Genomic DNA, 26,775 nt, shown 5'->3' on the forward strand with positions numbered 1-26,775 from the left:
CAGCTACTATGATGAAGAAAGGGGGTCACAGCCTTAGCAATGTGACCTGGACCAAAGAGTAACAAAGCCCAAAGCACAAGTTCTCCAGTGGACACCCGGCACGGCATGTGGTTACAGTGCTGCCACAGCGTTTGGTGCTGTGGACGGCCTCGCCTGCCCTTTGCTCTGCTCCATCTCCTTGGCCTCCTGCCTCTTCCTCCTCTCCCTCTTTCTTCCGTGTTAGGGTTGGGAGCTCGGGTCTTGTGCACACCATGCAAGCGCTTTGCCACTGAGCCAACCCCTACTGTCTCATCTTCTTTTCCAGGTCACCCTGCACACAGGACTGGAGGTGCCAACAAACCTAGGACGGCCAAAGCTGTCAGGCAACTAGCCTGGTGGCTCCTGCTGCCTAGCTGGCTGTCATGGAGGCCCTCGCGGAGGACAAGGGCACAACAGGAAGTCCTGGGTCCCAGCAGCCAGCGAACGAACGTCTGAAGATGCTTTTTGGGGGGGAATGGAGAGTAAAGGGGCTGTGAGTAACAAGGCCATACTGTGGCTGCCTATGTCTGTCAGGAGTGACCTCTCACCTCTATGCCACGGAGCTTATGGTCCCCAGGGTGCCCTCAAGGTGGCGCTCTGGAAGCCTTTGGTTTCAGGCTGATGTTGTCTGACACTGTTTGGAAAGTTTGGTTTCCCCTTAGATTCTTTTCCTGGAGGGAGAGAGGAAGGCTAACTTTGGGACGGGTATCCCAAGATGAGTCTGCGCGGTGATGTCACTCCACGCCAGGGTGTAACCTGTTTCTAGGACTCTGCTCCTGTCAAACCGGCAGCTTGTCACCTCTGCTGGGAGAAACTGACCTTGAGCCTTTGGGATATGGAGTCTTCAATACACTACAACAATACACTACAACAATACACGACAAACTAATTCAGGACTAATGAAAGGGACATTAATCTACCAGAACCCTTCAGAAGGGCTTCCTTAAGGCCTTTATTAGCCATGTGCTATCAACCCCCCCCCCCACACACACACGGTGTGTGTAACAACCAGTTAAATTTTATTCATTCTGTTCTTAGTTACAAACGGAAACACTGGAATCCAAGGCAGTGACATGCCTTTGCACAGCGGTGGCTTTTTCTAGAACCTGCTTTCCCAGACATTGATGGAAATCTACCTACTCTGCCTTCCTTCCTGGGCTAGGCCTTGAGCACAGAAGCAGCAGACGCTGGGAAGGCCTCACATCAAAGCCCCTGTAACTTCCCCGGATGCCCTGCTGGAAACATCATGAACATGAGAAGTAACCCTGGTGGTCATATGGGTGGCTCTGTCACAATGGGATAGACGAGGCCTGGAGAAAGGCTGAGACTCGATGATGACACCTTACAACTTGTCTTTCCACATGAGCCAGAGTTCTCTGGGGTGCAGGGAGGCGCTGCTCTTGCTGGTGAGGTCCACATGGAGTCACCCTCCTTCAGGCCCCGCATCCTCCCTTCCAGCATCCCGCAGTCTCCTGTTCTGCCTGGAAGTAACCTTGCTCTCTCCTTTGGAAAGAATTTATCAGGTGTTTCGTTTTACACGGAGGAATGACTTGCCCATCAGCTGGGCTGGTTTTCATCGGATGCATCTGCACGACGACCCCAACCGTGCTTCCTCGCCGCCTTTGCGCACAGGTCCTGCACCTGTTCCCAAGTACCCACCTCTGGGCTGCACAGACCCTCCTACCAGTCCTACCTCAGAGCTCTTGCTCATGGCCCTTGTTTCCTCAGATACTCCGACGTCACCAGGAGCAGTTCAGCACTGTCCAGCCTCCACATTGGGTCCGGGAGTCACCTTCAATGCAGAGGTGTGTAGCTTTGGCTTCTTTGGACTCTCTTCCTGCTGAGTGGTCTCTGGCTCAGTGGTCCATAACTCCATCTAAAGCCCTCAGGGGAGCTCACAGGACCCTGGCTACCATGTCCTCAGTTGCTCAACTGGTCCTGTTGACCCACAGCCACAGTTCTGGAAGACCCCAGCAGATGGAGGGAAAGGCGCTTCAAAGCGAAGACCCAGGCAGTCACGTGTGGCCATGGTTGGGGTGGTGGTGATGGTGATGGTGATGGTGGTGGTTCAGGTGTCTGACTCTCTGGTGGAAGAGTCCAGAGACCTGGGAGCAAGAACACACAAAAAAGCTGGCCGGAGGAGCCCCGCAGTCTTCAAAGCCCAGGTCAAGCACCTGCCTGGGAAACAGGAGTCACTTGGGCAGACCTGGAGCTGTGGATGGCTTTGGGGAGATAAGGAAATGACCACCATTCCAGGGAACTTTTTTTCTGGTGCTGGAAAATCTAACCCATGGCCTTGGTCTTGCACATGCTCAACCACTGAGCCCCCAGCGCTCTCAGAGATCACTTTCCTCCTTCTCCTCTTCCTCCTCTTCTTCTTCCTCCTCTCTCCTCCTTTTACTCTTCCTCCTTCTTATTTTAGTTTGTTTGAGACATAGTCTCACACTGTAGCCCAGGCTGGCCTGGAATTCACTGTATAGCTCAGGCTGGCCTTGAACTCATAGCACTCCTCCTGCCTCAGCCTCCTGAGTACTGAGATTACAGAGGTGAGCATCACACCCAACTCAGTTGACCTCTTTAAGGAGGTTCCCTGGAGTTGAGCAAGGAAGATCCAGCTCCCCGTCTCCCACAGCAGCATGAGTGGGGATGCTGAATGTCTCCCTTTGCTCACTGGAGCCCAGAAGCAATACGCTGATGCCAGGGCCAACCCGGGCAGTCCTGCACAGCCACCTCCCCCACCTTCTGCACAGGGCGCCTTTCAGGGACAAGAATGCACAGATGAGAGAAGGGCAGGGCGGTACGACACCCTTGGGGGTTTGAGGTGATCAAAAAGCGAAGGGATTAACTCCTCACAGTGGTAAGGCCCTGGAATTGCACGTGACAGACAGACAGATCATGGGGGCTTAGGACACTGAGTAGGTAACTGCTATATGTAAATGACGTCAAGGGGAGGCCTTCCTTGGTTGGCCACTGAGTAGGAATTTAGGGTAAGTCTGAGAAAGAAATTCAACTCTGGAGCCTGTTCTCTGTGTGGGCTAGGGAATGACAAGTCCCCACTGGCACCGAGACCACACACAGCTCCTCCTCCCTCACAGTAGGACAGCAGGACCCCCAGCCCAGGCTTTTCCTCTTCTGTCCTATCTGGAGGACAACTGCCTGGCCTTGGCACTCACGCTGTGTGTGGTCCAGGCTGCACCTTCAGTCCTTTGAGTGCTCTGTGATCCCAAAAATGTCTTTAGTGGCTCTGTAGGCCCCAGGGGTACAGAGCCAGGAAGCAATATGCTACCAGGGTGAGCCCTTTCTCTCGCTCACGTTGTGCTCCCCCTTCCCTGGCCCTTTCAGGTCAAGGCCAGAGCGCAGAGCCCACGTGAGTTTTCTTTCCCAGGGGCAGCATGTCAGCCTTAATTCTGTGAGTGAGAGGCTCAGTCTCTGGGTTTGCCCTTGATGAGACTGTCTGTCTCCACCCCCTATGGTCTCCCATTGCAGAGGGGTGAAGAGAGTGGATAAAATCATCTGGGGGAATCTCAATATGGAAGTGTGAAGAACACCATCACAGGACTGTGGGAGTGACTCCGGGGGTGCTTAATGCTGACCTTTTGGGTGGGGCCTGAGTGCTGGAGAGCATTAAGCACCCCTTGTCTCGATCCTCAAGATGCCAAGAGCACCCCCAGTTAGTGTGACAATCCCAATACCCAGAGGTATCCAGATGCCCCCTTGGGGCTGACCTGGATCTGGGTCATATTGATTTGTTGGGTGTTGGCATTCATAGTGTTGGTACCCATTCCTGTGTCACATAGAAGGTCCGTCCCAAAGCCACTGGCCTCGTGTTACCCCAATGTGGGAATTCTTCACAGGTCTTCAGTGAAGCATGTGAGGACAAAGGGGCTCACATTTCTGCTCACTGAAGACAGTGGCCAAGCCCATCTCTGTTCTTGGAAAGAAAGGCTCCTTCCCTTCATTTTTCTCGGCCACATTTTCTGGAAAGGAACAGGGACATCTTAATGGATTTGGGGCCCTCAAGGAGTTAAAGAAATATCATATATTGTTAGAAGATGTTCACAGTTCACACTCAGTGGTCTTGGGAACTCTGTTACCCCCAGAATAGCCAGTTGTTGGTGACAGCCTGGTACGGGCTCTTGACTGAAGAGGTCCTCAAGAGATGGAGAGGTGAACTAAGGTAAGGGAGGGCTTGAGGCAGGATGGGAAAGTATAGCATCTCTCAGCCCTTACCTCTTAAACTGGCTTTGATGTTGGCTTATGGCATGCATGAGGTGAATATCCTGCTTGTTTCCGTGCCTCAGTATCCCTACCTGCAAACAGGGCTGGTCATGCCAACTACCTCCTCTCTGTGTTGTGTGGATCATGGAATAGACTCATCAGTAAGGTTCAGGCTGAATGACTCATTCGGTGGCTCAAACCTGGATGACTTTACTGCGTCCTCTAACCACAGTGTCTTCCACCCAAGCAAGTCTGTTCACATAGCACCTGGTATTTCAGACAGTTCGCGGGACCACAGCAAGCACATCCATTAATGGAGAGCCTGGGTTAATGTGACGTGCCAGGGCCGTGAACAGCCAAACCTGTCAGCAACCTTCTCTTGAGTGCTAAAGGCATCTGTATACGGTGTCCCCTAAGCCAAGAAAAGATGTTAGCCAGCCTTCTGCCCCGTTCCTTCGGTTCTGGTCTTTAAGGAATCCCCCTACCCATGGCCTTTCACTTCTGTTTACCCAGCAGTGGGGGTGGATTTTAATGTTATGACGGACAGCTGAACTGGGACCTCTAGCTTCGGACAACTAGTGACAAGTCAATTCCAGACAAGTGACTGCAGTTGGAACTTGGGGCACAGCTGTGAAGGGCGGGGAGCCTGATCTTCCCCATGAATCGTGCTGAATTCAGGGGAAGGAGCTGGGTGGGACTTGACTCTAAGCGAGGTGATTCCCTCAAGTTGTGCAGCTCACTGAGGGCCCAGTTGTCAACCCAGCCCTAGGAAAGGTCCCAGAGCCTGAGGGCTAGCAGGGCGGCACTGGGCACCAAGCCTTGGTGTGCAGTTCTGAGCAGATGCTATACAGGCCTTGGGATGACAGGCAGAGCCCCCTGCGTGGCCTGTAGTGGCCTTTCCAACTCCAAACCCCCAGAGACTGTACTTCCTAAGTCCCCCACTTTCTCAGCACCAGCAGAGAGTGGGGTGTAGACACGACAGAAAACGTGAATGCATGACGTAGACCGCCGCCTTTGCACTACACGGCGCACTGAGCATGAGAGGTGTTTGTATAATGTTGGCAAAGGAATTTAACAGAGACAGAAAGCTGTGTACTGTTGTTTTGGCCCCATTTTCCTGCCTTTCCTTGCCTTCTCTCCCCACCCTCCCTACCACATTGATTCTGTCCCCAGTGGTTGGTATTTGGTGGCAGCTCTTGGTCCTGTGGCTGTTCATGTTTCACTGAAAACACAGAGGGGTGGGCAGTGGTAAGGAACGTAATTTTTTCTAATTTTTGTATAGGTATCCACAAGCGTTTGTATTTTTTGAATTGCAAACACTGTGTTTTCTGGTCTTTTAGGGGGTTGGTTGAACTTCCTGTATTACTTTTTGGAAACTTGAGTTTTACCACATTCTTAAACGGATTTGAAATAAATTCTTTTGACACTGCCAACAACTGGAAGACAGGTGTGGTCTGTGGTCACTGATGAGGGGACACTTCCCCATTTCCACAGACTGGCCTGGCTGACCATTTTCCACAATGAGGGTATGGTTTCATTTAAAAAAAATTGTGTATGTGTGTATGACAGAGAAAGAGAGAGAGAGAGAGAGAGGGAGGGAGGGAAGGACGGAGGGAGGGAGGGAGGGAGGGAGGGAGGGAGAGAGAGGTGTGTGCATATCCGTGCACACATGTGCAGGCTGGAGGTCAGCCTCCACTTGTTTTTTTGAGTCAGGTTCTCTATGGGCCTAGCACTTATCAATTCAGCTAGCCTGACTGGGCAAACCCCAAGAATCCACCTGTCTCTGTCTCCCCAATGCTAGGCTCCTAAGTGTACCCTGTTCCCCCCGGCTTTTTTCTACACGGGTTCTGTGGCTCAGACTAAGGTGTTCGTGCTTACACGCCAAGGACTTCAGCACCTTGTGGACTCATTTTTGCAAAAGGCAAGAAGGTTGGAGATTTGGAGGAGTCCAGAGAGGGTGAAGATAAACAGTCCGTGTAAGGTTAAGCCAGGTGTGGTGGCTCACACTGATAATCTCAACACTTGGGAGGCTGGTGCGGGAGGATCACAAGTTCAAGACCAGCCTGTTCTCTGTGGTGACACACTGTCTCGGAAACAAGATAAACCCATGAAAAACTGACTTGAGCTCCAGGATGGCTCTGAGCAAGCATCTTAAGCTGAGCATCATGGACGATGAATATCCTTCAGTGGTGTAGGTCACACCTGGTCTGGAATGCCCTTTAGTGGTATAACTGAGGGCGGTCACACCTGGTCTGGAATGCCCTCCATTGCCTTCCTTGTGCCAGGAGTTTTTTAATTTTAATTTTTTGAGCCAGGATCTCACTGCGTGGCCCTTAATGACCTGGAATTCACTACATTCACTAGACTGGCTTCAAATTCATAGAGCTTTGTCTGCCTTGACCTCCTGAGCGCTGGGATTAAAGGCCTGTACCAGCTTTAAGTAGCCCTCTTCAGTGCTCCTAAGACTAGTGGTTGGGGCTCAGTAGGTGGTGTGGGGAGGCTGCAGGTTGGGTTTTGAGGGTTTCGGTTTGTAGCTATGGTGTTGGAGTATATTTCCTAGGGGTGATCTTGGGAGGAAGCAGGGACCCAACAAAAAGCTGAGCACATAGCTTATTCTTGTAATTCTATCACTCAAGAGGCTGAGGAGTTCACCACGAGTCTGAAGCCAGCCTGAGCTACATAATGAAATCCAGGCCATCTTTAGCTACAGAGTGAGAGATTCAGTCTCAAAAACCAAACCAAAACAAAAAGATCTAACCAAGGGTCCTCTCCTTCCTAGCCAACTGCTAGCTCTTGGAATACCTATTCCCTGTGCTTCCTCCGGGCTCTCTGAGGTCTGGACAGTCCACCTATGTCCTGGTATCCCAGTCACCGGCTGACATGCCAGTCTCTACTGTCCTCAATGTTCGCCACAAGGCTACAGTGCTCAGCACGAACCCCAAGTGTGCAGCACAGATACAAATGAACTGAGTGAGTTGGTGGAGACCCAGCCAGAGTTGCCTCCTCCATGAAACTGGTCCTGTCACTTGTGGTTGGGCTTGAAGGAGAAAGGAACATAGCAAGTGTTAGCATTGTGATAACCACACTTACTTGGGGATACAAGGTCTCATGAGAATAGGAAGACAGAGTGAGAAACTGTCTGATCTGAGGCAGTAGAGCGAACACTGAACTGCTGCCGACTTCTGCCCATGAAGCTGCTTGGCCCTTCCTCGTTTCTGAGAAGGGTCACGTGTACTCTTCTTCCTTGAGAAGCGACCATCACCAATACCCACTTAGACTGCTGAGTTCTGTTTGCTAAAGATGAACTTGGAAATTTTAGCTTCTGTAAAACCTGCTTATCTCTAGGAAATATCTCCTTGGGATGGGGATAAAAAGGCTGCCCTAAGATGCCTAACCCTACTGTAAACCATGAAAAATTTCTGATCAAGACTGAACCTATTTAAATAATAACTAGAGGCTACAGCTACATGCTAATTAAAGTTTTTCCTTCATCTCTGAGGGCTGAGAATTTCTTGTAGAGGAAGGCTGAGAAGCCCCCTCAGCGAATCCAGTGTCCATCAGGACTACCCGTGTCCATGACGTCAGATGGGGACTATGGGCCCGGGAGGGCAGGGTCTCTGGTTGTACCCATGCCTTCTGACTAGCAAGGGGGTGAGCAAGAAGGGGCTGGGGTAGTAACACAATAGCTCAGGCAAAGCGCTTGCTGTGTGAGCCTGAGCCTGAAGACCCGAGTTCTGTCCCCCGGAAACCGCACAGAAAAACCAGATGAGAGTTGTCTGCCGATCTTCACTGTTCAGCCTGCTTGCTTTTCTCAGTTCTAACTCAAGAAGTGTGCTACCAGTCAGAATCCTAAGAGTTTATCCTCTGGGCTTGTGGAGGACCGCAACCACATACTCCATTACAAGATGGCGCTGGCATCTGGTTTCACCACCAGGTGAACAAGATAACGCACATGTGCTTGGTAACTTCCCACTGCTGTCCCTGCCTACTCCCAAGGCATCATCTGGGATAATGGGCAGCGGACCAATCCAAGAGTGACACGTCCGAAGCAAGGACTGTTTCCTATATAAGGGGTGGGTTCCCCTCATTCTAGGTCTCCGCTTTGGAAGCTTATGCTCTCTCTCTCAAGACGCATTAAAGCTTTTCTGCAGAAGGATCCTAAGTGTCCCGTGTCGTTCTTGCGGGCAAGATGGTAGCGCGGGATACCTGGTGCCGAAACCCGGGATGCCGGGAGACCCTGACCACTGCTCGCACCGCCGGAGACCCCTTGGACACAAGGAGGATTCAGAACTGCAGGTCTGTTTGCTCAGAGAGGTATGACTATTCCTGGACTTTTCGATTTTGGGCTTGACTTGTTTCCGCATTGGGAAGGTTTTGTAGAGACCTTGGTACTTCTTTTAGCAGTTCTCTTATTTCTCGTCAGGAATTGCTTAGAAGATAAATCCTGCCAGGCGGTTGTTGCAGAGGGACGAAGTGTATTGGAGGAAGTCCAGGATAGCATATCAGAAACTGAGTGCAGTGAGAGGTTGGGCACGCGCAAGAAAAGGACAGTCCCAGATAAGGAAAAAGGACCCCCCGGTGGTTCTAAGAAAATAAGAATGGGGGAGAAGACTGACCTACAAGGTCAAAAGCTTTCTGTTACCAACAATAAGAAAAAAGGAAAGAACAGTAGTTTATATCCTCTGCAGGAGCTCGAAGCTCTGCAAATTGAAAGTGACCATGAAAGTGAGCACGAAAGTTCTGGCTCAGGAGAAGAGGTAGAAGAACTAGATACAGAGGAGGAGGCAGAATTAGAAGAAGAAGCGGCTAGATATGAGAGGGAAAGTTTTCCCCATAATGGGGCACAGTCTTCCAGCGGTAGGGCCATGAGGTCATCCCAAACGGCCCATCCGCCTCCTTATGAGCAGCGCCCTCCCCCAACTGCCCCTCCGGGGCCTCCTTATGAGGAGCACCTTGGGCCAAAGACTTTTTCATTTATCCCTGACAAGGTCAAGAGAAAGTTGCACCTGGCCTTCCCCGTTTACGAAGGGGAGAACGGGCGGTGCATGCACCTGTGGAGTACAACCAAATAAAAGAGTTAGCAGAGTCAGTCAGAAAGTATGGAGTGACTGCTAATTTTACCTTAGCCCAATTGGACAGATTGGCCTTGACTGCCATGACTCCGGCTGACTGGGAGACAGTTACAAAAGCGTCGCTCATCAGCATGGGTCAATATTTGGAATGGAAAGCCCTGTGGCATGAGGCGGCCCAGGAACAGGCCAGAGCTAACGTTCAGGCCTTAACTCCAGAACAACAACAATGGACCTTTGACCTCCTGACTGGGCGAGGGCGCTTCGCCGCTGCCCAGACAAACTATCCTTATGGTGCCTACTGCCAGGTAGCCGATACAGCTATAAAAGCATGGAAAGCCTTGTCAAAAAAGGGAGAAGGGAGCACTCCGCTCACCAAGATTATACAAGGGACTCAGAAGCCTTTTTCAGATTTCGTGGCAAGAATGACTGAGGCAGCAGGACGCATTTTTGGCGATACTGATATGGCCACGCCACTCATTGAGCAGCTCATTTTTGAGCAAGCCATGCAGGAGTGCCGTGCCGCCATAGCCCCTAGGAAAAATAAAGGGTTATAGGACTGGCTCAGGGTCTGTAGAGAACTAGGAGGACCCCTGATGAATGCAGGTTTGGCTGCAGCCATCATGCAGTCACAAAAACGCCCTTTGAAAGGGCCAGACAAAAACCCACAGACTGATGGTCCAAAAAACGGGATGATGGGCCCTCGGTCCCAGGGCCCCCAAAAATATGGGAACAAGTTTGTCAGGGCAACGACTGAGGGACCCTCGGAGGCAGAACAAGAATGGACTTGTGTGCCTCCACCGACTTCCTATTGATGCCCCAAATGGGGGTACAGCCCGTCCCTGTGCAGCTGCCTGAGCCCCTACCCCCTGGAAGCGTGGGCCTGCTTTTAGGGCGTGGCTCGCTTACCCTACAGGGACTGATTGTCCACCCAGGCCTTGTTGATAGTCAGCACACTGCTGAAATACAAGCCCTATGCTCTTGCCCTAATGGAGTTTTTTTCCATCAGTAAAGGAGACAGGATAGCTCAGTTACTGTTTCTCCCAGCAGACATCCACCAGAGGCCAGAGAATAAATTAATGGGTTCAACAGGACAGGATTCGGCCTACTTGGTTGTTAACCTTCAAGATCGACCCAAACTGCCCCTTTGGGTTAATGGTAAATGCTTCGAAGGCATTTTGGACACCGGTGCGGACAAAAGTATCATCTCATCGCGCTGGTGGCCACAGTCCTGGCCCGTTACCGAGTCGTCTCATGCCCTACAGGGCTTGGGCTACAGTGCAAACCCCACCATTAGCTCCACCAGATTAACCTGGGAAACAGACGAAGGGCAGTCAGGATATTTTACACCATATTTCCTTCCCCTGCCAGTCAACTTATGGGGAAGAGACGTGATGCAGGGTATGGGATTGATCTTATCTAATGCATATTCATCTCAGGCCCAAGATATAATGATAAGAATGGGCCATAGGCCAGGAAAGGGCTTGAGTCGCTCCAAACAAGGAATACGGGAGCCAATAAATCCTAAACCTAATATCAACAAACAGGGCCTGGGTTTTTCCTACACGCCACTGGGGCAGCACGGCCCATACCATGGAAAACAGAGACCCCAGTGTGGGTTCCCCAGTGACCACTTACCTCTGAAAAAATTAAAAGCAGTGAATCAGCTAGTTAATGAGCAATTGGTTCTGGGACACATAGAACCATCCATCTCTCCGTGGAATATCTACTTAAACAAAAAGGGGGAATAATGAAGGAGTTGCCCCCGACGCCAAGAGTGGCCATTGCCATGGCTCTGTTCACTATAAATTTTTTAAATTTGGATGATAATGGCCAGAATGCAGCAACACGACATTGTTCAGATCCGCAGCGGTCCAAGGATTTGGTTAAATGGAAAGATGTGCTTTCTAATGAATGGAAAGGCCCGGATCCCATTCTATTGAGATCCAGGGAAGCTGTTTGTGTGTTCCCGCAGGATCAGGAAAATCCATTCTGGGTGCCAGAGAGACTGACCTGAATGGTGAAAAGTGACCCACAACATGCGGACTCGCCTGAAGATTTGGCTTCTGTTCCTCCTGCCATTTTGTGGATGGATGACAACGGTTATGATGGAGCAGCGATGGGGGATACTCTCAGCTTTCCCGAAGCCGACACCAGTCAGCCATAGAGTGGCGGTGTTTCCTCGGTTTTTTACAACCAATAAGACTCTGGGGCTCCCCTACCTTCCTAGAGATGATTTATAAGCTTAGCCGAAGGATTCCAGTCCTGGGTCGTGTCCTTCATCTCTACTTCAAAGAATGGGTGGGGGTGGGAATGTTTGGAGCAGCCCTATGCTGTGGAATAGTGTTTCTCCTCTGGATGGTCTGCCAACTCAAATCCCAAAATCATAGGGACAAAGTGGTTATTGCACAAGCACTGGCTGCCCTGGAACAGGGAGCCTCTCTGATGTGTGGTTATCTATGCTGAAGCAGTAAGGTTTATGCCAACCAGCTCCTGCACCCCTAGGACAGTGGTCCATTGCACAGGGTGGAGTGCTTGGCTTAGCTAGCCCTGAAGGTTGTCGAGCTGAAGAGCATTGCACAGAGAATGGCCCTCTCTGAGAGATATGTCGCCTTGCATAAGGGTTTCCTGCCGCATATTCCCTTTCCCAGAAAAATGGCAGAGGGCAGGCCGGATAAGTTTCAGGTGTCATGAACCTAGGGGCAGATTCCGTGCAAGCCCATTATAATGTTTCTGTTCTGGGAAGTGCGACCTCTATCTTTGCCTTCTGAGGGAGTTGCCTTTCTGCAAAGTAAAAAAGGGGGAGATGTGGAGGACCGCAACCACATTCTCCATCACAAGATGGTGCTGGCATCTGGTTTCACCACCAGGTGAACAAGATAACGCATATGTGCTTGGTAACTTCCCACTGCTGTCCCTGCCTACTCCCAAGGTATCATCTGGGATAATGGGCAGCGGACCAATCCAAGAGTGACACGTCCGAAGCGAGGACTGTTTCTTATATAAGGGATGGGTTCCCCTCATTCTGGGTCTCCGCTTTGGAAGCTTATGCTCTCTCTCTCAAAACGCATTAAAGCTTTTCTGCAGAAGGATCCTAAGTGTCCCGCGTCGTTCTTGCGGGCGAGACGGTAGCGTGGGACATGGGCTTTCTCACTCTTTCTCTGAATGACCTGCTTCCCTGCCTGCTGAACCCTGTTGCTGAGCCTGCCTGCTTTCTGGAACCCTAACTCAGAAGGCATGTCTACCCCTCTCTCTCTTAGCCATTTTCCTGCTCCCAGTAGCAGCCAAGCTTTTCAGCTTGCCTGCCCTGTTGATTTTTCTCTTAAACTCTCATAGAGAAGAAAGGGGAACAGAAGAGACAGCAACAATTGGGCATGGTGGCCAGAGCTTGGGTCCCTGTGCTGGAGAGACTCACTAGCCTGATGGCCTGTCCTACATACTGAGCGACTATCTCAGAACACAAGGTGGGGAACTGGAGAGGGGGCTCAACAGTCAAAGAGCACTTGCTCTGAGTTCCATTCCCAGCACCCACTTGGTGGCTCAAATGTGCCAGGCTTTCTTGGACCACCAGCCCCCAAACCATGACACAGAGACTTACTATGAATGCTTAGCTTAGACTTATTTCTAGCTAGCTTTCTGAAACTTAAATTATGTTCATCTATGTGCATCTGAGGCTCGCTGACATCTATGGACTGTCCATCCTGCTTTCCTGCTTCCTCTGTGTCTGTCTGTCTGGTCCCTGGCTGGCTCTCCTTTTCTCTCTGCCTGTGAGCCCTGCCTATCCCTCCCCTGCCTAGCGACTGGCTGTTTAACTTTTTACTAGACCAATCAGGTGCCTTAGGCAAGCAAGGTGAAACAGCAGCACATCTTTAGTTAAACAAATATTCTGTAACACAAGTGCAACACAACTTTACATAGTTATATAAATATTCTATTCCACAACACTCAACCATCTGTAATTCCAATTCTGGGGATCCATCACCCTCCTCTGGCCTCCTTTTTCACCAAGCAGGCAAGTGGTGCAGACATACATGACAGGTAGAATACCTATTATACACATAACATGTTTAAAATAAATAATAATTTAAAACAAACAGCAAGGTGGATAGTACCTAAGGAATGACAACTGATGCTCTCCTCTGGTCTCCACATATGCACACGTGTACACAAACGTATATGTATGTGCGTATACATGAACACACCAAGGTGGTCATGAGTGGTACAGTGGGGGGATGCAAGAGTATTGTGACTGACTATGGTGGACACAAAAGAACCATGAATTATGGGAGTAATTTGGTAGGATACAAGATAGGTATGAATTCCAGAGATGGGTGGATTGTGCAGAGAGGGAGGAAGAAGTCACTGTAACTAAGGAAGTCAGTCACATGATCACAGTAGAAGCGCTGGAGACGGGCACTGCTTCTGGACGGTGGGAGGTGAAACAGGTGCAGCTAGAGGTGATGCCAGCTTTCCCCACCAGTCTGATTTGATATCCAGACACTGCTTCTTTTCCATGTTGGTTCAAGTCAGTGATGGCTAAGAGAGCTTTTACCCAACAGTGCCTTGCCTTTCCACTTTCTGGGGACTCTGTGAGCAGGCGTTGGCTCTCCAGTCAGTTCCTAGCAAGTTCAACTTGGGAGTTTCCTGTATAGGTCACTACTTCCTTCTTGCCAGCCCTGCCTGTGACATGTGTCCTGCACAGCTGCATGGAGTGAACTCTGGACTCTGTTGTGGAATATTATTTTAAGAGTGTTACATTTGTTTATGCTGTGGAACGTTTGTTTCAATGATGCAAAGACATGTTGCATTCTTTTATGTTGCATGTTTCACTGTGAAGCTGTGAATCTTTGTCTCAAACATCTGATGCTCTAATAAAGAGCTGAACTGCCAATAACGAGGCAGGAGAAAGGATAGGCGGGACCAGCAGGCAGAGAGAAGAAATAAGAGAAATGGGGAGGAGGAGGAGCAAGAGATCAAGAAGCAAGAATAGAAGGGGCCAGTCACACAGCAAGCCACGGAGTAAGGAAGGAATGAAGGATGGAAGAAAGGAAAGAAGAATAAAGGTGAAAGCCCAGAGGCAAGAGATAGATGGGATAATTTAAGAAAAGTTGGCTAGAAACAAGCCAAGATAATGCCAGGCTTATGAATAATATTTAGGAGCTGGGTGGTGGGCATCCAAACAGTAAAAAGACCAAAGAGGAAAGTTTAAGAGTAAAAGAAAATCCAACATCTCTGTTTTCCTTAGCATGACTTTCTGATGGTCACTTCCCTGTGTTCAGTGGTTCTCAGCCTTCTTGATACTATGTCCTGTTAACTCAGTTCCTCATGTTGTGGTGACCTCCCCCCCGCCAACATAAGATTATTTTTTTGTTGCTACTTCAGAACTTTAATTTTACTGCTTTTATAAACCATAATGTAAAAATCTGATATGCAGGATATCTGATATCTGAAGGGATTGTGACCCACAAGCTGAGAACCACTGCTTTAATTGACCTTGCAGAGACCCTGTTAGGAGGCTTCATCCACAGTACTGTTTTAAGCTTGATTCTCCATTTGCAGGATACAGGGCTGTTTGTGGGTCATTATGCCTTTAAAAATCTTGAGTGTTTCTAGACTACTCGGTGGTCATTACACTGAGCTATATTTATACAGTATCCTCTACTTTTGTTAAGGATTGAGCATAAAGATTTACATAGTAGATGAAAAAGCAGGAACCAAACCTAGTCATTTCCACTGGGACTCTGCATATTCTTCCAAAGTGGACTCTGTTGGGGTTCATGGAAGTAGAACTCCACCCCTCAAGGCTCTGTTGGAAAAGATGGAGTCAGTTGATCAGGTGCCCTATTATATGTCATCTCTGACTCCTAAGATCTTTCTAGTGTTGTCATATTTAAGATCTTCTAAACTTGGGCTGGTGAGATGGCTCAGTGGGTAAAGAATGGTGCTGGCTGCCAAGCTACATTTGATTCCTGGATCTGTATGGTGATCCCCTAGAAGTTGGGCCTATGATTTTTACACAAACACCATGGCACATGTACCCTAACATACACACAAAATAAACTTTAAAAAACTAGCAAATTGGATTCCATCTCATGAGTTGGTTTGGTGATGCTTTCAGAGCCACCTGACAACCTGCTGGCCATGACCTACAGGCTTCTAAACCCCACATCACACTGCTTACTGGACAAGGAGCCGAACACCTAAGGTAGGAAGTACCAGAATCCTTCCTCACTGGAGATCTCCTTTTAACTCACCTCACTCTCTGAGGGGATGCTGACACCTAGGTAGGGGGTAACTTCACTGTAAACATGGCCTTGTGAGGTATGGGAAAGCAGTTAGAACTGGCCGTGTGTTACTCAACAGCCAGCCCTCATTCTATAGATGTGTATTTTTGAAAATTCTTACAAAATGGATCTTACACAAAGTAGGTCGACAATAGAACTGCTTTTCCAGAAAACCAAAAGATGACAAGAGTTCTTAGTTCTTTCATGATATAGTAACACTGTCATCAGAAGTCCAAAAGGCACTGTAACGGCAATCACACACTATGAAAAGGAGGACTGGAACCAAGTGTGCTGACGCTAGCAACCAGAAATCCGAGTGGAGCCCGGGCCTGGCCGGCACTCAGCAGGTCACCACCCTGTTTATCAGTCTTGCTTCTCACTGAAGAGACCCCGAGGGACATGAAAGTGCGGTCTGCAGTTCAGCGGTCCTGTGTTAGCACTGTCGCGGTTCCTACTCCTCTCCAGAGCTGACAAAGTTCATCATTTCGGTACCCTGGAAGAATTTATTTTCTTGATATCAGCGTGGCTTAGAATCAATGTCCCATTTCTGAATTTTCCAACTTGTCCAACTTTTCCATTTGACAAAATGCTGGGAGCCGACTTCTTGGATCTCCTGTGTTGGCAGGAAGAGAAGGTGCCAGCAGTTAGAGCAAGCAGGACCACAGGCGTGGATTCCTCTTCTCGTGCAGGCCCTACCACAATGCACTGGTCTCTCGTTTCACAAGGTGCTGAACACTATCTCCACAGTGACCCTTCCTCTTTGCTCAGTTCCTGACAGATGTCACCTCCCTGAAGTGACCTCCAGCTCAACCCTCCAAGCTCGGCTGAAGCCTCTTTACAGGACTCGCTAGCACCAGACATCACCAATTTGTTTTCATAGTTGGAGGCTTCCCTCACTGCCATGCCCCTCAAGGGACAGGGCTCCCTCAGGGTGACATCACCAGGGCACCAACACTTACCTGGCATAGAATGGGAACTCAATTGACAAAGACACTGCTGTGAGAAAGGGCTACGATGAAGGGCCCAGTCTGGAGCACAGCGCCCAGGAAAGGAATCCTCACCCAAAGCTAAGACAAGTACCAGGCCCTTTCCCACCATTTCTCCATTTCACATCAAGAAGCTCCACTGTGAGTGTGGCACATTAGGCCAGCCATGCCAAGCTCAGATTCTCACGTGTCACTGCAAGTGTCTAGTCTTTGAACAGAGACGAGAGAAGGTGCTGGATTCGGTTCTGATGCAGGTGGTTGACTGGGGCAGTTTCCTAACCACCTCTTTACAGGCCCAACCAAGCAGGTAACCAGAGGACTGGGATGCTGCACTCACGCACGGGACCATAAGAACCAACCACAGACATGGTAGGGAAGCCCCGGCATCTGCGGCCACTACCCACCTGTCCTCTTGTACTTTCCTCTTCTTTCTCTTGAAAACGTCTGTGTCCCGGGCCTAAATCAACATCAAAGACAGTATACTGGTAATGGATGGTAGATATTCACAACAGGGCAGCAGGTTTGTGACGAAAGCCACATAGATGCCATTATTTTTAACATTTTCTTTTTTTTTTCAAAGATTTATTTATTATGTATACAGCATTTTGCCTGCATGTATGCCTGCACACCAGAAGAGGGCACCAGATTTTATCTGGTTGTGATATTTTATCTGGTTTATTTTAGATGGTTGTGAGCCACCATGTGGTTGCTGGGAATTGAACTCAGGACCTCTGGAAGAGCAGGCAATGCTCTTAACCTCTGAGCCATCACTCCAGCCCCCTATTTTTAACATTTTCAAATGGGTTTAGTAAGCATAAGCCAACAAGTCTTATTCTGACCCCTGTTACAGATGTGGCAGGTATCAGGATCCAGTAGCATACAGCCGTGACTCTGTACTCAGACAACAGAGGCAGTGGAGGGGAAATTCTAAGCCTGGGTTACGTACCCTGTCAGAAACCCCAAGTGTCATGACCCCTTGGGACAACCACAGTCGAGCACCAACACCTGCTGGGCACATGGTGGGCACTCAACAGACACTGTGGCAATGCTAATGACCTCTGGCCTCAAGGCCAGCCTCACTTTCTCCATGACCAGGCCAGAGGCCTCAGCTGGCATGATGAAGTCAGCTGCTATAACTGGGGGCTGGGAGGGGGCATCAGGTAATGTTGGTGTCCCTATTGCTTGGCAAGCTAAGCCGGCCAACACGCAGCCATGGGGCAGCCAGCCCCCACCTAGCAGAGTAAAGAGCAGATACCCACCAATCTCTCCTCTTCTTCAAGCGCTCTCCTTTTCTCTTTGATTTGTTGCTGTAAAACCTTGTAATTCACGTAACTTCTTTTGGGAGCCTGACAAGACAGAATAAAGACACGCCATCAGTTTTTCTCCTACAAGTAAGAAAAGGGCAGTCCTAGCGCCCCTGGGCTGCCCCTCCCCCAGGTCTGACCATGGCAGGCAGCCCCTCACCTTAGCCCCCAGCACGATGGCTCGCTCACGTTCCAGGACTCTCTCTTTTCCTTTGCCATAGCCTGTGATCCCAAAGCGGTGTACTTCCAAACGAGCCTGTTGGTGCACAACAGTCAGACCCGCATGGTGCACAACAGTCAGAACCACATGGTAAACAACAGTCAGACCCGTATGCCAACAACTCCCCAGGCAGCAGCCTCTCAGCCACGCTGTCCGCTGTCCCACAGGCGGGACGCTGCAGTGCTGCCGTGGCCGAGGAAGCACCAGCAGGCTCTTGTACCACTGCGCTCTTAGTGTTCCCTCCTTGTTTAATCCCACAGCCGAAGCAATGACTATCTCTGCATGAACTAGTGACAGTATTGGGATTCAGGCAGCACTCAGTGCTGTGACTGGATGCTCTCCACCAAGCCAGTCCAGACGGGCAGCCACTTAGCTGAAAGTGCCTCTCCAACATGCTATCCACACCTGGGAGCTGACCACGACAGGTCAAACACAACTGTTCTCTTCCTCCTGTCCTTTGGCCAGGGATCTTAGAAAGCAGCTGCACTGTGGACGTCCGTCCGTCTTTCTGACTTGCCACTGTATCACTGGCCATTGCGCTGTCTTTCTGTGCTAGTAAGTCAGGCAGTCACGTGAACATCCTGATGCTAGGTTCACCATTTCCCTAGCCTTGAGACAAGACTCTCTGCAGAAGCCTGGTGCTGTGTTAAAGCTGCCAGTTCATGACCAACAATGCAAAGCTTAAAAAGGAACTAAAAGTTACCTCAAAATGCTTACCTTTTCTAGGTTAAATTCTTGAATACCTATATCTTTTTCAAGGGCCCTTGCTTTATCCTGGAAGAAAACAAATTCTTATTAGAAACTACCAGTTAGCCAGGTGTGGCAGCACACACCTGTAATCTGAGAAGAGGCAGGGAAGTGGCTTCAAGTGTGAGGCCAGCCTGGGCTACATCATGAAACCTTATCTTGAAATAAACAACCCAACTGTGCATATATGTATAAAATAAAAATTAAAAATAAAAACCAACTCCCCTTTCCCCCAAGAAAATAAGTGTTGGTAAGGATGTCAAGAAACTGAACCCTTATAGACTGTAGGCAAAAATGCTAAAGGTTCAGCTGCTATGGACGTGAGACACTTCCTAGGAACAGTAAACACAGAGCGGGCAGAGAATCAATAGTTCTACCCTGGCAGGTACACCAGTGTTCACAGTGGCAGTGTTCACAGCGGCTAAAATACAAGGGCACCCCAGATGTCTACCAACAGATGGAAGGTTAAGTGGTTTATGTTTGGCTTCTTAAGGAGAGGCGCCTCCGGAGTGAGATGTAGTTCAGCGGCAGAGTGCTAACCTAGCAAACATGAGTCAATACCACAAAAAATAAGCCAAAGTGCAGATTTTTGATACACGCCCTATCATAGATGAAGAGGGCACTGTAATACAAGCCAATCACAGAGTACAAGAAGTGACCCCATTCCAGAAGGGGCATTGTCATTTAAGAGAGAAAGCAGAAGAGCGGAGGAAGGGGGACAGCTACAGCTCTGTAGGAGGAAAACCGGGTGGCAACAGCTGCTCACCAGTAATAAGTTATGTACCAAACTGTTATGAGTATTTCATCATAAAGAAAAGCTGGAAAAGAGTCTTGAAGCCAGCCCACCATCTAAGTACCAATTCTACATGCTGCCAAAATCTTTACAGCTTGCAGAGAAGAGGTGGAGAGCGTGCTTTTGTTTTGAAATGCTATTTATTTTATGTGTGCCTAGTTGTATGTATGTGCACTATGTGTGTACAGCAGCCTGAGGCAGTCAGGACTGGAGCTACAGATGGTTGTGAGCCATCGTGTGAATGCTGGGAACCAAATCTAGGCCCTCTGCGAGAGCAGTGGGTAAGTGCTCCTAACAGCCCAGCCGTCTCCTCAACCCCAAGAGCACGTGAACGTTTTTAAGGGAAGAGGAAACAAGAAAAAGAAACACCTGTCTTTCAGGGACCAGACAGAAAGCTTTGCTTGGCAAAGAGCTGGACAGAGCACTGATGTCTAAGCAGAGGTTTGAAACCACTGCCTTCTCATCTGCTAGGATGACAGTCCTTCGAGAAGCATTAACTTCCTGGCTATGGTGAAGTTTTGGTTCCTGACTGCTGGTGGCATTGCTGCCACAAAGGCTTTCAAGATTGTGGCTTTTAAGTCACACGTCCTGGCCATGGCTTCAGGTCTACAGGACTCTCTAGACGCTTGAGACTCTAAGGAGACTACCGTCAAAGACAAAGACATTGGCCAACAATAGTCACCATCCAATCCCATGCCATGTCTGTCAGAGCAGCAAAACAGAGTTGTAAATTCCACAAACCTCTAAAAAAGATGACGGTCCTTGTGGGGGACAATGGGACCAGCCAGAGCGGCTGCCTTGTTTTCTCAGGGCACATTTCCTGCCTGCCCAGCATAGGCTATCCAATCACAATGCAAACCTCATGCCTCCTGCTTTTCCACACAGGAGCCGAGCTCTGGGAACTTGCCTGCTGGATAGCTGACCTCCCCTGAAGCATTTTCTTCTGTGTTGTCTGGATTTAAAAAAGAAAAAAACTGCCAAGTGTAGTTGTATACATCTTTGATCCCAGTACTTGGGAGACAGAGGCAGAAGGATCTATTTAGTTCAGGGCCAGCCTGGTTCAGATAGTGAGTTTCAGGACAGCCAGGCCAGAGCTATATGGTGAGATCTTGCCTTGAAAAGTAAAACAAAACACCCCCTGCCCCACCAAAGAGAAGAAAATGTTATTGGTGGACTAAGGTGACTCAACTCTGGGGAAAGGTGCTTTCCACAAAACCTAATGACCTGAGTTTATTCCCTGAGACCAACATGGTGGAAAGAGAGAACGGGATCCTATAGGTTGTCCTCTGATTTCTACACAGATGCACCATGGTACCCACAACCTCATGCACAAACAAATAAAATGTAATAAAAAAATCTAGGTGGACAAACTTTTAAAATTATTGACATGTCCAGCTGGCCTCCAGTTAAGAGTGGGTGTGGGTAGGTAAACACTCTTTTTCTCAAACGAAGGCAGTTTTAAAAAGAATAGGGACTTCCTCCCTTTGACCAGGGTGCAGTGCCTCAACTAGATGACTCTCTTCCTGACCTCAAGAGAGCTCAGGATGAAGAGGGTGAGCTGGGCAAGCACTCTGTGGCTATTTGGCAATGAACTGGAGAGGTGTCTTTAGGTCTGCTGATCCCTCTGTGGCTCCTCCCACTGGTCTTAGCAAAGGCCACAGAACCCAAGAAATCTGTCTTCTATCTCCCAAGCAGCAGCAAAGTACATAGCCTGGAAACCTGAGAGCCTGGGATGGACCCTGGCCTGGTGCTTGCTTCAGATCTACAATCCTTCTCTGGATGATCAGGGTCAGGTTCTGTCTGCAACACTGAGAGGCACAGGACCTTCAGGTGGACTGAGAACTCATCAGCACACCCTCCATGACAGCTGAGGCGTATCTCAGAGGGAAGAGGCTTGCCTGTGTGCATGGGCCCTCCCTGTTCCATCCTTAGCACCAGGGAAATAAACCACTTTCTGTAAAAGTCATGCCAAACGGGACACAGAAGTGATTTTTGACAAGGTCTCCTGAGTAAACTGGAAGCAAGGGGACCTTGGGGGAGGATTGAAGGGGGGAGGGGAGAAGCAGGGAGGGGAGCAGAGAAAAATGTAAATATCAATTAAAAAAAAAAGAAGTGATTTTTGAAGGCCTTATAAGGTGTGTCTGCTAAATAAATTTCCACTTATCTAAAAACCAAACTGAACCCTGTCAAGCTGTGCTCACACGCTCTGAGTGGCATGCGTGGTAAGCAGTGCACGTGACTGCAGACCAGCACATCATCTCAGCAGGCACCAGGCTCCTCTGCGCAGCAAACGCTTGCAGGAATCAGGAGGAGTTAGTGAGGCAAGAAGGGGCCCGTGGATGGAACAAGCACTAGCTGTGGGGAGCGATGGCAACGGCAGAGGCAGTACTGACAGTGGAGCATGGAGAGAGGACACAGGGCCCCTTCTCTTCACCCTTCATTCCTGCTTTCTGTCCCCACCTTTTTGCTCTGAAACAGGGTCTCTTAAGTAGTCCAGGCTCCTCTTGAACTTACAGAGATCCTGAAGGTGGGACTGAAGGTGAACGCACCACGCCCTGCTTTGGTCCCTTTTTTTTAGCTAGGCCATTGAGGCACTTAAGATGCACAGAGCAGCAACAGTGGAGACTGAGCAGCCTGAGGGACGTGAGGAGGACAAGGAGGACGACTCCACTGACACTGCCCTGGGAGCCAAGTGCCACCTGAATGGCTTCAGGCTACCTGACATACTTACTGCTTAAAAGCCCACGTCCTTCCTCTCACGAAGCTGCACTCCCATTAAGAAACAGGTTCTTAGCCAGGCGGTGGGAGGCAGAGGCGGGTGGATCTCTGTGAGTTCGAGGCCAGCCTGGTCTACAAGAGCTAGTTCCAGGACAGGCTCCAAAGCTACAGAGAACACCCCACTTCAAACCCAGACTGCTGAGAGGAACCCCTCACTCACCCTGTTGGTTATAACTCACTGGCCATCCAGGGTCAGCAGCCTGCAAACAAGAAGCAGATGACCTCCTGCCTCTGCTGGGAATGCTGTCACAGCTCCCCATATACTTAGATGATGTTTGCTATGTTTTGTTCTGACTGGAAGACCTCATCATGTAGCTGAGACTGGCCTAGGACTGGCTGTGAAGCAAGGCTAGCCTGACTTCATGGTAATCTCCTGAGTTTGGGCACCATCGGTCTAAGGCATCACACCAGGCTGTCTTCATGGATTTTAGAGTATCAAATCCTACAGCTGCCTCTAAGACCTGGGAAGGGCTGGCTCCCCAGCTTCTGCACGTCATCTCATGCCACTGTCCCCTCTGTCCTACTTCTGCTAGTCTTCCAGCTCTTGGAACCAGTCAGGCGCCTTGCACCCAAGGGGGTTGGCAAGGCTGCTGGCTTCTGCTGATGTGGCTCTCCTCTTCCCCTTCCGAGGACCATTTAATACGAGCCTGACCACCCCACCCATAGTAGGCTCTGCCTGCTCCTCTCAGCACCGTTTGTTTCTGCCTTTGTAACTCTTTACCTTTATAACTTCATAACCACGGGGACAACACAGCACCCACACGTTCCACTGCTGATCTCCAGGGAGCCAGGCAGCAGGTGCACAGTGACTTGTGGAATGGAGACTCGCTGGCCTGAGCTTCCTGTGAGCGGAGCCTGTGGTCGCTGTACTAAAGCAGGGAAACCTGGGAAGAGCATTGCAGCTGGAGACAACGAAGTAGAGCAGCACTAAAACCCAAAAGCCTGAGACGATGCACAACACAGCTTCACTGAGGAATTTACGGCCTGGGTCTAAGCTCTGGACGAAAAGGTCATTTTCAGGGCTTAGGTGGGGCCAGACAGCCATGCCATTTCCAAAATTCACCACTGCCCTTTCCTTTCTCTAGTCCTCCAATTCCACGACTGTCTAATGGAAACCTGAGCACACAGGTACAGACCAGATGGTTCATTACCTTTGCGTGCTCATCTTGATCTGGTTTTGGTTTTCTTTTACTTCTGCTTTGAAACTCTACCACTTCCACGAGCCTGCTGTTGTTCTTTGGGGCAGAGAGCGACACTGCGTTAGTAGCAGGGACTTCTGCTCCTGAATGGGGAGCTGAGGGGGCAGCGGAAGCAGAGTGTAGCTCTTCTCTGAGTTCCTTGAAAAAGCTGGAAGCACTCTTCCTCTGGCCCTTTGCGAGCGATCCAGGCAGGGGGAGCAGCTCTGCTGTAGCCTCTGCTCCCATCTCCACGTCCTTCTTCTTTTCTCTCTTCTTCTTGATCCTCTTAGGCTCTGCTTCACCTTCAGTTTCTCCTGTTTGTTTCAACATAAAAAAATGTAAAAACGATTTTGGTTTTAGCTAACACCAATACCAACTGAATGTTACTGTGCATCTGGCCCAGACACAAGCACCCATCTGCACAAAGAAAGAAATAAACCGCTTGGGGTGGTTTGATCTCCAGGACCCACATGGTGGAAGCAGAGAGCTGACTCCATAAGTTGTTTCCTTATTTCAGCATGGTGCGGTGACAAACACACACCCACACAAATACATAAATAAAAGTAACTTGAAAAGTAAAAACACAACTTAAAAGATACAAATTGTTTTTCTCCAAGTAAATTGCTTTTGCACCATTTTTAGAAATCAAAACGCTGTCTTTCTTGCCTAGGTAGCTGTGCATCTCTGACTTGTAAGAAAACAATCGCCCTTGTCCTCACGCTTGCTGCTTACCTAGTGACAGCCGAGCTGTAGTTCCCAGGATTGGGACTTGCCATTTGCTATATTAAAAACACTTAGCTCTACATTAGTATTTCTTTTTATCACATTACAGGGTTACAAGTACCTGCCCCAGGCTTCCTGTTTTCTTTCCGCTATGAATTCAAGAGATTCCAGGAAAACCGCCTTAATTTAAATACCGTTACTTTCTACTAAATTTCTCATCTTGTTTGTTTCCTCTGCTTGGACGCTCAACAGAGACCTGAAATCTGAACTAGAAGTCTAGGCCTCGTTACTGACCTATGTGCACAAGAGCTCTCTAAACATCAGCTATGTATTCACTAAACGTATACTTGGAGCTGATCTGACTCTGGCAGTATGGATATAAAAATGAGTCCGGGACACTGGTGCAACTTGCAATGAATCCCAGCAGATGTGGCTATAAATCATATTGAGGATTTTAAAAATTAGTCATAAAACTAGTGAAAGTCAAGGCCAAGTCTTGTCCGTCCTCCACTCCGTGGACACAGAGAACTTACATAGGACAAGTCAATGCAGCGCAAACTATGTTATTAGTCTCTAAGCCTTTAGATCCGAGCTCTGAAAGGTAACGTTTAACAAGCTCCGTTAGCCTCTGGTGCTTGTTTCTCTGTAACTAAGGGATCAACGTAGGGATATATAAGGGTTGCTCTGACAGTTAATGGAGGAACGCACAACAGCATGTACACCTGGTACGTTTTTCCACTTTCTAAACTATTTTTTTAACCATGGAAGCGAGCTTAGAATTTTGAGCAACCGCTCCAAAGTAAATATAATACAGCGTTTGCAACGTGTTTGGTTTTAAAAGTCAGGCAATCTGCATGTGGGTTCTTCAGCCTGCGAGAGTCTGTCCTTTTGCCAAAGTGCCAGACAGCTGCCTGTCTTTAGTAACACGTTTTTATTTTTCTTTCCCACACAGCGTGAAAGAGAGTGAAAGGTCGACCAAGATGTGGGTGAGAAGGTCTCAGAGAGGGAGGCGCGCAGGGGTAAGGCCGGCCGGCATGGCGCCAGGAGATCGGGTGATCCGAGCCGGTTCCGGGTAGCCCGCGGTCCTGCCGTGTCTGGGATGCGTCCCGCTGTCCTCAGCCGCCTCCTCTCAGGAGCCAAGCTCACCCAAGTCGTAGAGGGTCCGCAGCACCTCATCCAGGAGTGTCTCAGAGCCAGGAGGCTCTGCTGAGTCCGATTCTCGCGCCGCCACCGCCGCCATGGGCATCTACACTGATCTTCAAATTCCGCCCACAAGGCGGTACTTCCGCTTCCGGCGCTCCTGCGCGTGCTCCGCGGGAGGCCCTGAGCGGCCTCCGTCCTGGCTAAGATGGCGGCGCCCGGGGTCCAGTGCGGTGGCCGTCCTAAGTGCCACCGCCCTGGGCGGCTTGGAGCCGCCCCGTTCGAAAGAACCGCCCCCAGCCGCTGCTCCACAGCCGCATAGTAGACAAGCCCAGGCCCCGCCCGGGACGGCAGCCGCACCATGGACGTTCCTAACTCTTCCAGCTCCCGCTTCTCGGTCGGCTCGGCCAGCCCCGGCGCTGTGCTCGTCTACGCGGTAGGCGCCTCGGGGGACCGAGGCCCGGGGCGACGTCTCGGGAAAGGACAGCCTCTCCTGAGCCCTGTAAACCTCCCCAACCCCCAGCCTCTGTCTTAGAGAACGGATCCTGACGCCCCTCTGTGCAGAATTTGGGTACTTAGCTTGGTATCCACAGCAACCATGTGTCTGAGTCTGGGTAAACGTGTCTGCTTTTCCAAGTTCCTGTCGATGGTGGCTTCTCTGTCCCTTTCCCCTCTCAGGCCTGGAGCCCGGCACACCAGCACGAGGGGAGACTTGGAGGCTCCGCCGTCCACCGAGGGCGGATCGGCCGACTTCTGCCGGTTGAGAAACCGGCGGGCTTACCTAGCCCGGGAAAACTTGTCTCTACACCTCCCGCCTTTTTTTTTTTTTTTCCCCCTCTTTTTTTCCTGAAGTATTTTTGGGAGAAAAATATTCGGCTAGAATATGCGAGTAGAGTTTTTAACACTCTAATTTAGGATGACTTGGAGCTTCTGGGAATTACTGTCTTCTATTTTCACCCCACAAGTTGTTGGATAGGACTCCCATTGCCACTGACTTCACCCCACCTTGCCTCGACACCCCCATTGCAGAATTGCTTCCTCTTATGGTTTTAACTGGTGACTTGCTTGGTTTGGTTTCCAACAGAATGCTGGTCGCTTACAATATTCATGAGCTTACAATATTCATTATCAAGGCGGAAGCTTTGTACCCTTTCATCCCGTGAGATTGTACAGTGCTGGGGGACAATTTATTTTTATGTGTATGAGTGTTTTACCTGCATGTTTGTATGTGTCCTTGGTGGTGTCTGGAGCGGCAGAGGCCAGTTCTGGAAACCGAGTTAAAATTGTTGTGACCTGCCATGTGGGTGCTGGGGGAAA

The 26,775-nt window shown here is 49.7% G+C and overlaps 3 protein-coding genes across 5 annotated transcripts in view; 2 read left to right on the forward strand and 1 right to left on the reverse strand.

Moving 5' to 3' along the window:
* The window catches only part of Trim67 (tripartite motif containing 67), a 31,485-nt gene extending 25,807 nt beyond the window's left edge, over positions 1-5,678 (forward strand). For both annotated transcript variants that reach the window (XM_085681899.2, XM_048450203.3), the window contains exon 10: positions 305-5,678. In XM_085681899.2, the coding sequence (XP_085538025.2) occupies positions 305-370 (66 nt within the window). In that variant the 3' untranslated portion in view covers positions 371-5,678. The remainder of the gene's footprint in view (positions 1-304) is intronic.
* Positions 5,679-15,675: 9,997 nt separating this feature from the next.
* Fsaf1 (40S small subunit processome assembly factor 1) lies at positions 15,676-25,618 on the reverse strand. Its single transcript, XM_048450202.3, has 7 exons — positions 25,465-25,618; positions 23,569-23,909; positions 18,817-18,873; positions 18,040-18,135; positions 17,835-17,921; positions 16,980-17,032; positions 15,676-16,202 (listed from the first exon to the last, which is right to left on the reverse strand). Exons 1-7 carry the CDS (start codon positions 25,562-25,564, stop codon positions 16,070-16,072), a joined length of 867 nt encoding a protein of 288 aa, XP_048306159.1. The 5' UTR covers positions 25,565-25,618; the 3' UTR covers positions 15,676-16,069.
* Positions 25,619-25,652: 34 nt separating this feature from the next.
* The window catches only part of Gnpat (glyceronephosphate O-acyltransferase), a 28,521-nt gene continuing 27,398 nt past the window's right edge, over positions 25,653-26,775 (forward strand). The window contains exon 1 of one of the 2 annotated variants that reach the window (XM_048450198.3): positions 25,653-25,894. In XM_048450198.3, the coding sequence (XP_048306155.1) occupies positions 25,820-25,894 (75 nt within the window). In that variant the 5' untranslated portion in view covers positions 25,653-25,819. The remainder of the gene's footprint in view (positions 25,895-26,775) is intronic. The other variant, XM_048450201.3, reaches the window with a different exon arrangement.

Source organism: Myodes glareolus, chromosome 22, assembly GCF_982192425.1.
Source record: "Myodes glareolus chromosome 22, mMyoGla1.1, whole genome shotgun sequence".
Classification (NCBI taxonomy): Eukaryota; Metazoa; Chordata; class Mammalia; order Rodentia; family Cricetidae; genus Myodes; species Myodes glareolus.

Coding starts and splice junctions, on each gene's coding strand:
- Fsaf1 (XM_048450202.3), bottom strand. CDS start 25,564: ATGCCCATGGCGGCGGTGGCGGCGCGAGAATCGGACTCAGCAGAGCCT. Junction 23,910..25,464: donor GCGGACCCTCTACGACTTGG/GTGAGCTTGGCT, acceptor TGAAACAAACAG/GAGAAACTGAAGGTGAAGCA. Junction 17,033..17,834: donor TTGAAGAAGAGGAGAGATTG/GTGGGTATCTGC, acceptor ATGTTGATTTAG/GCCCGGGACACAGACGTTTT.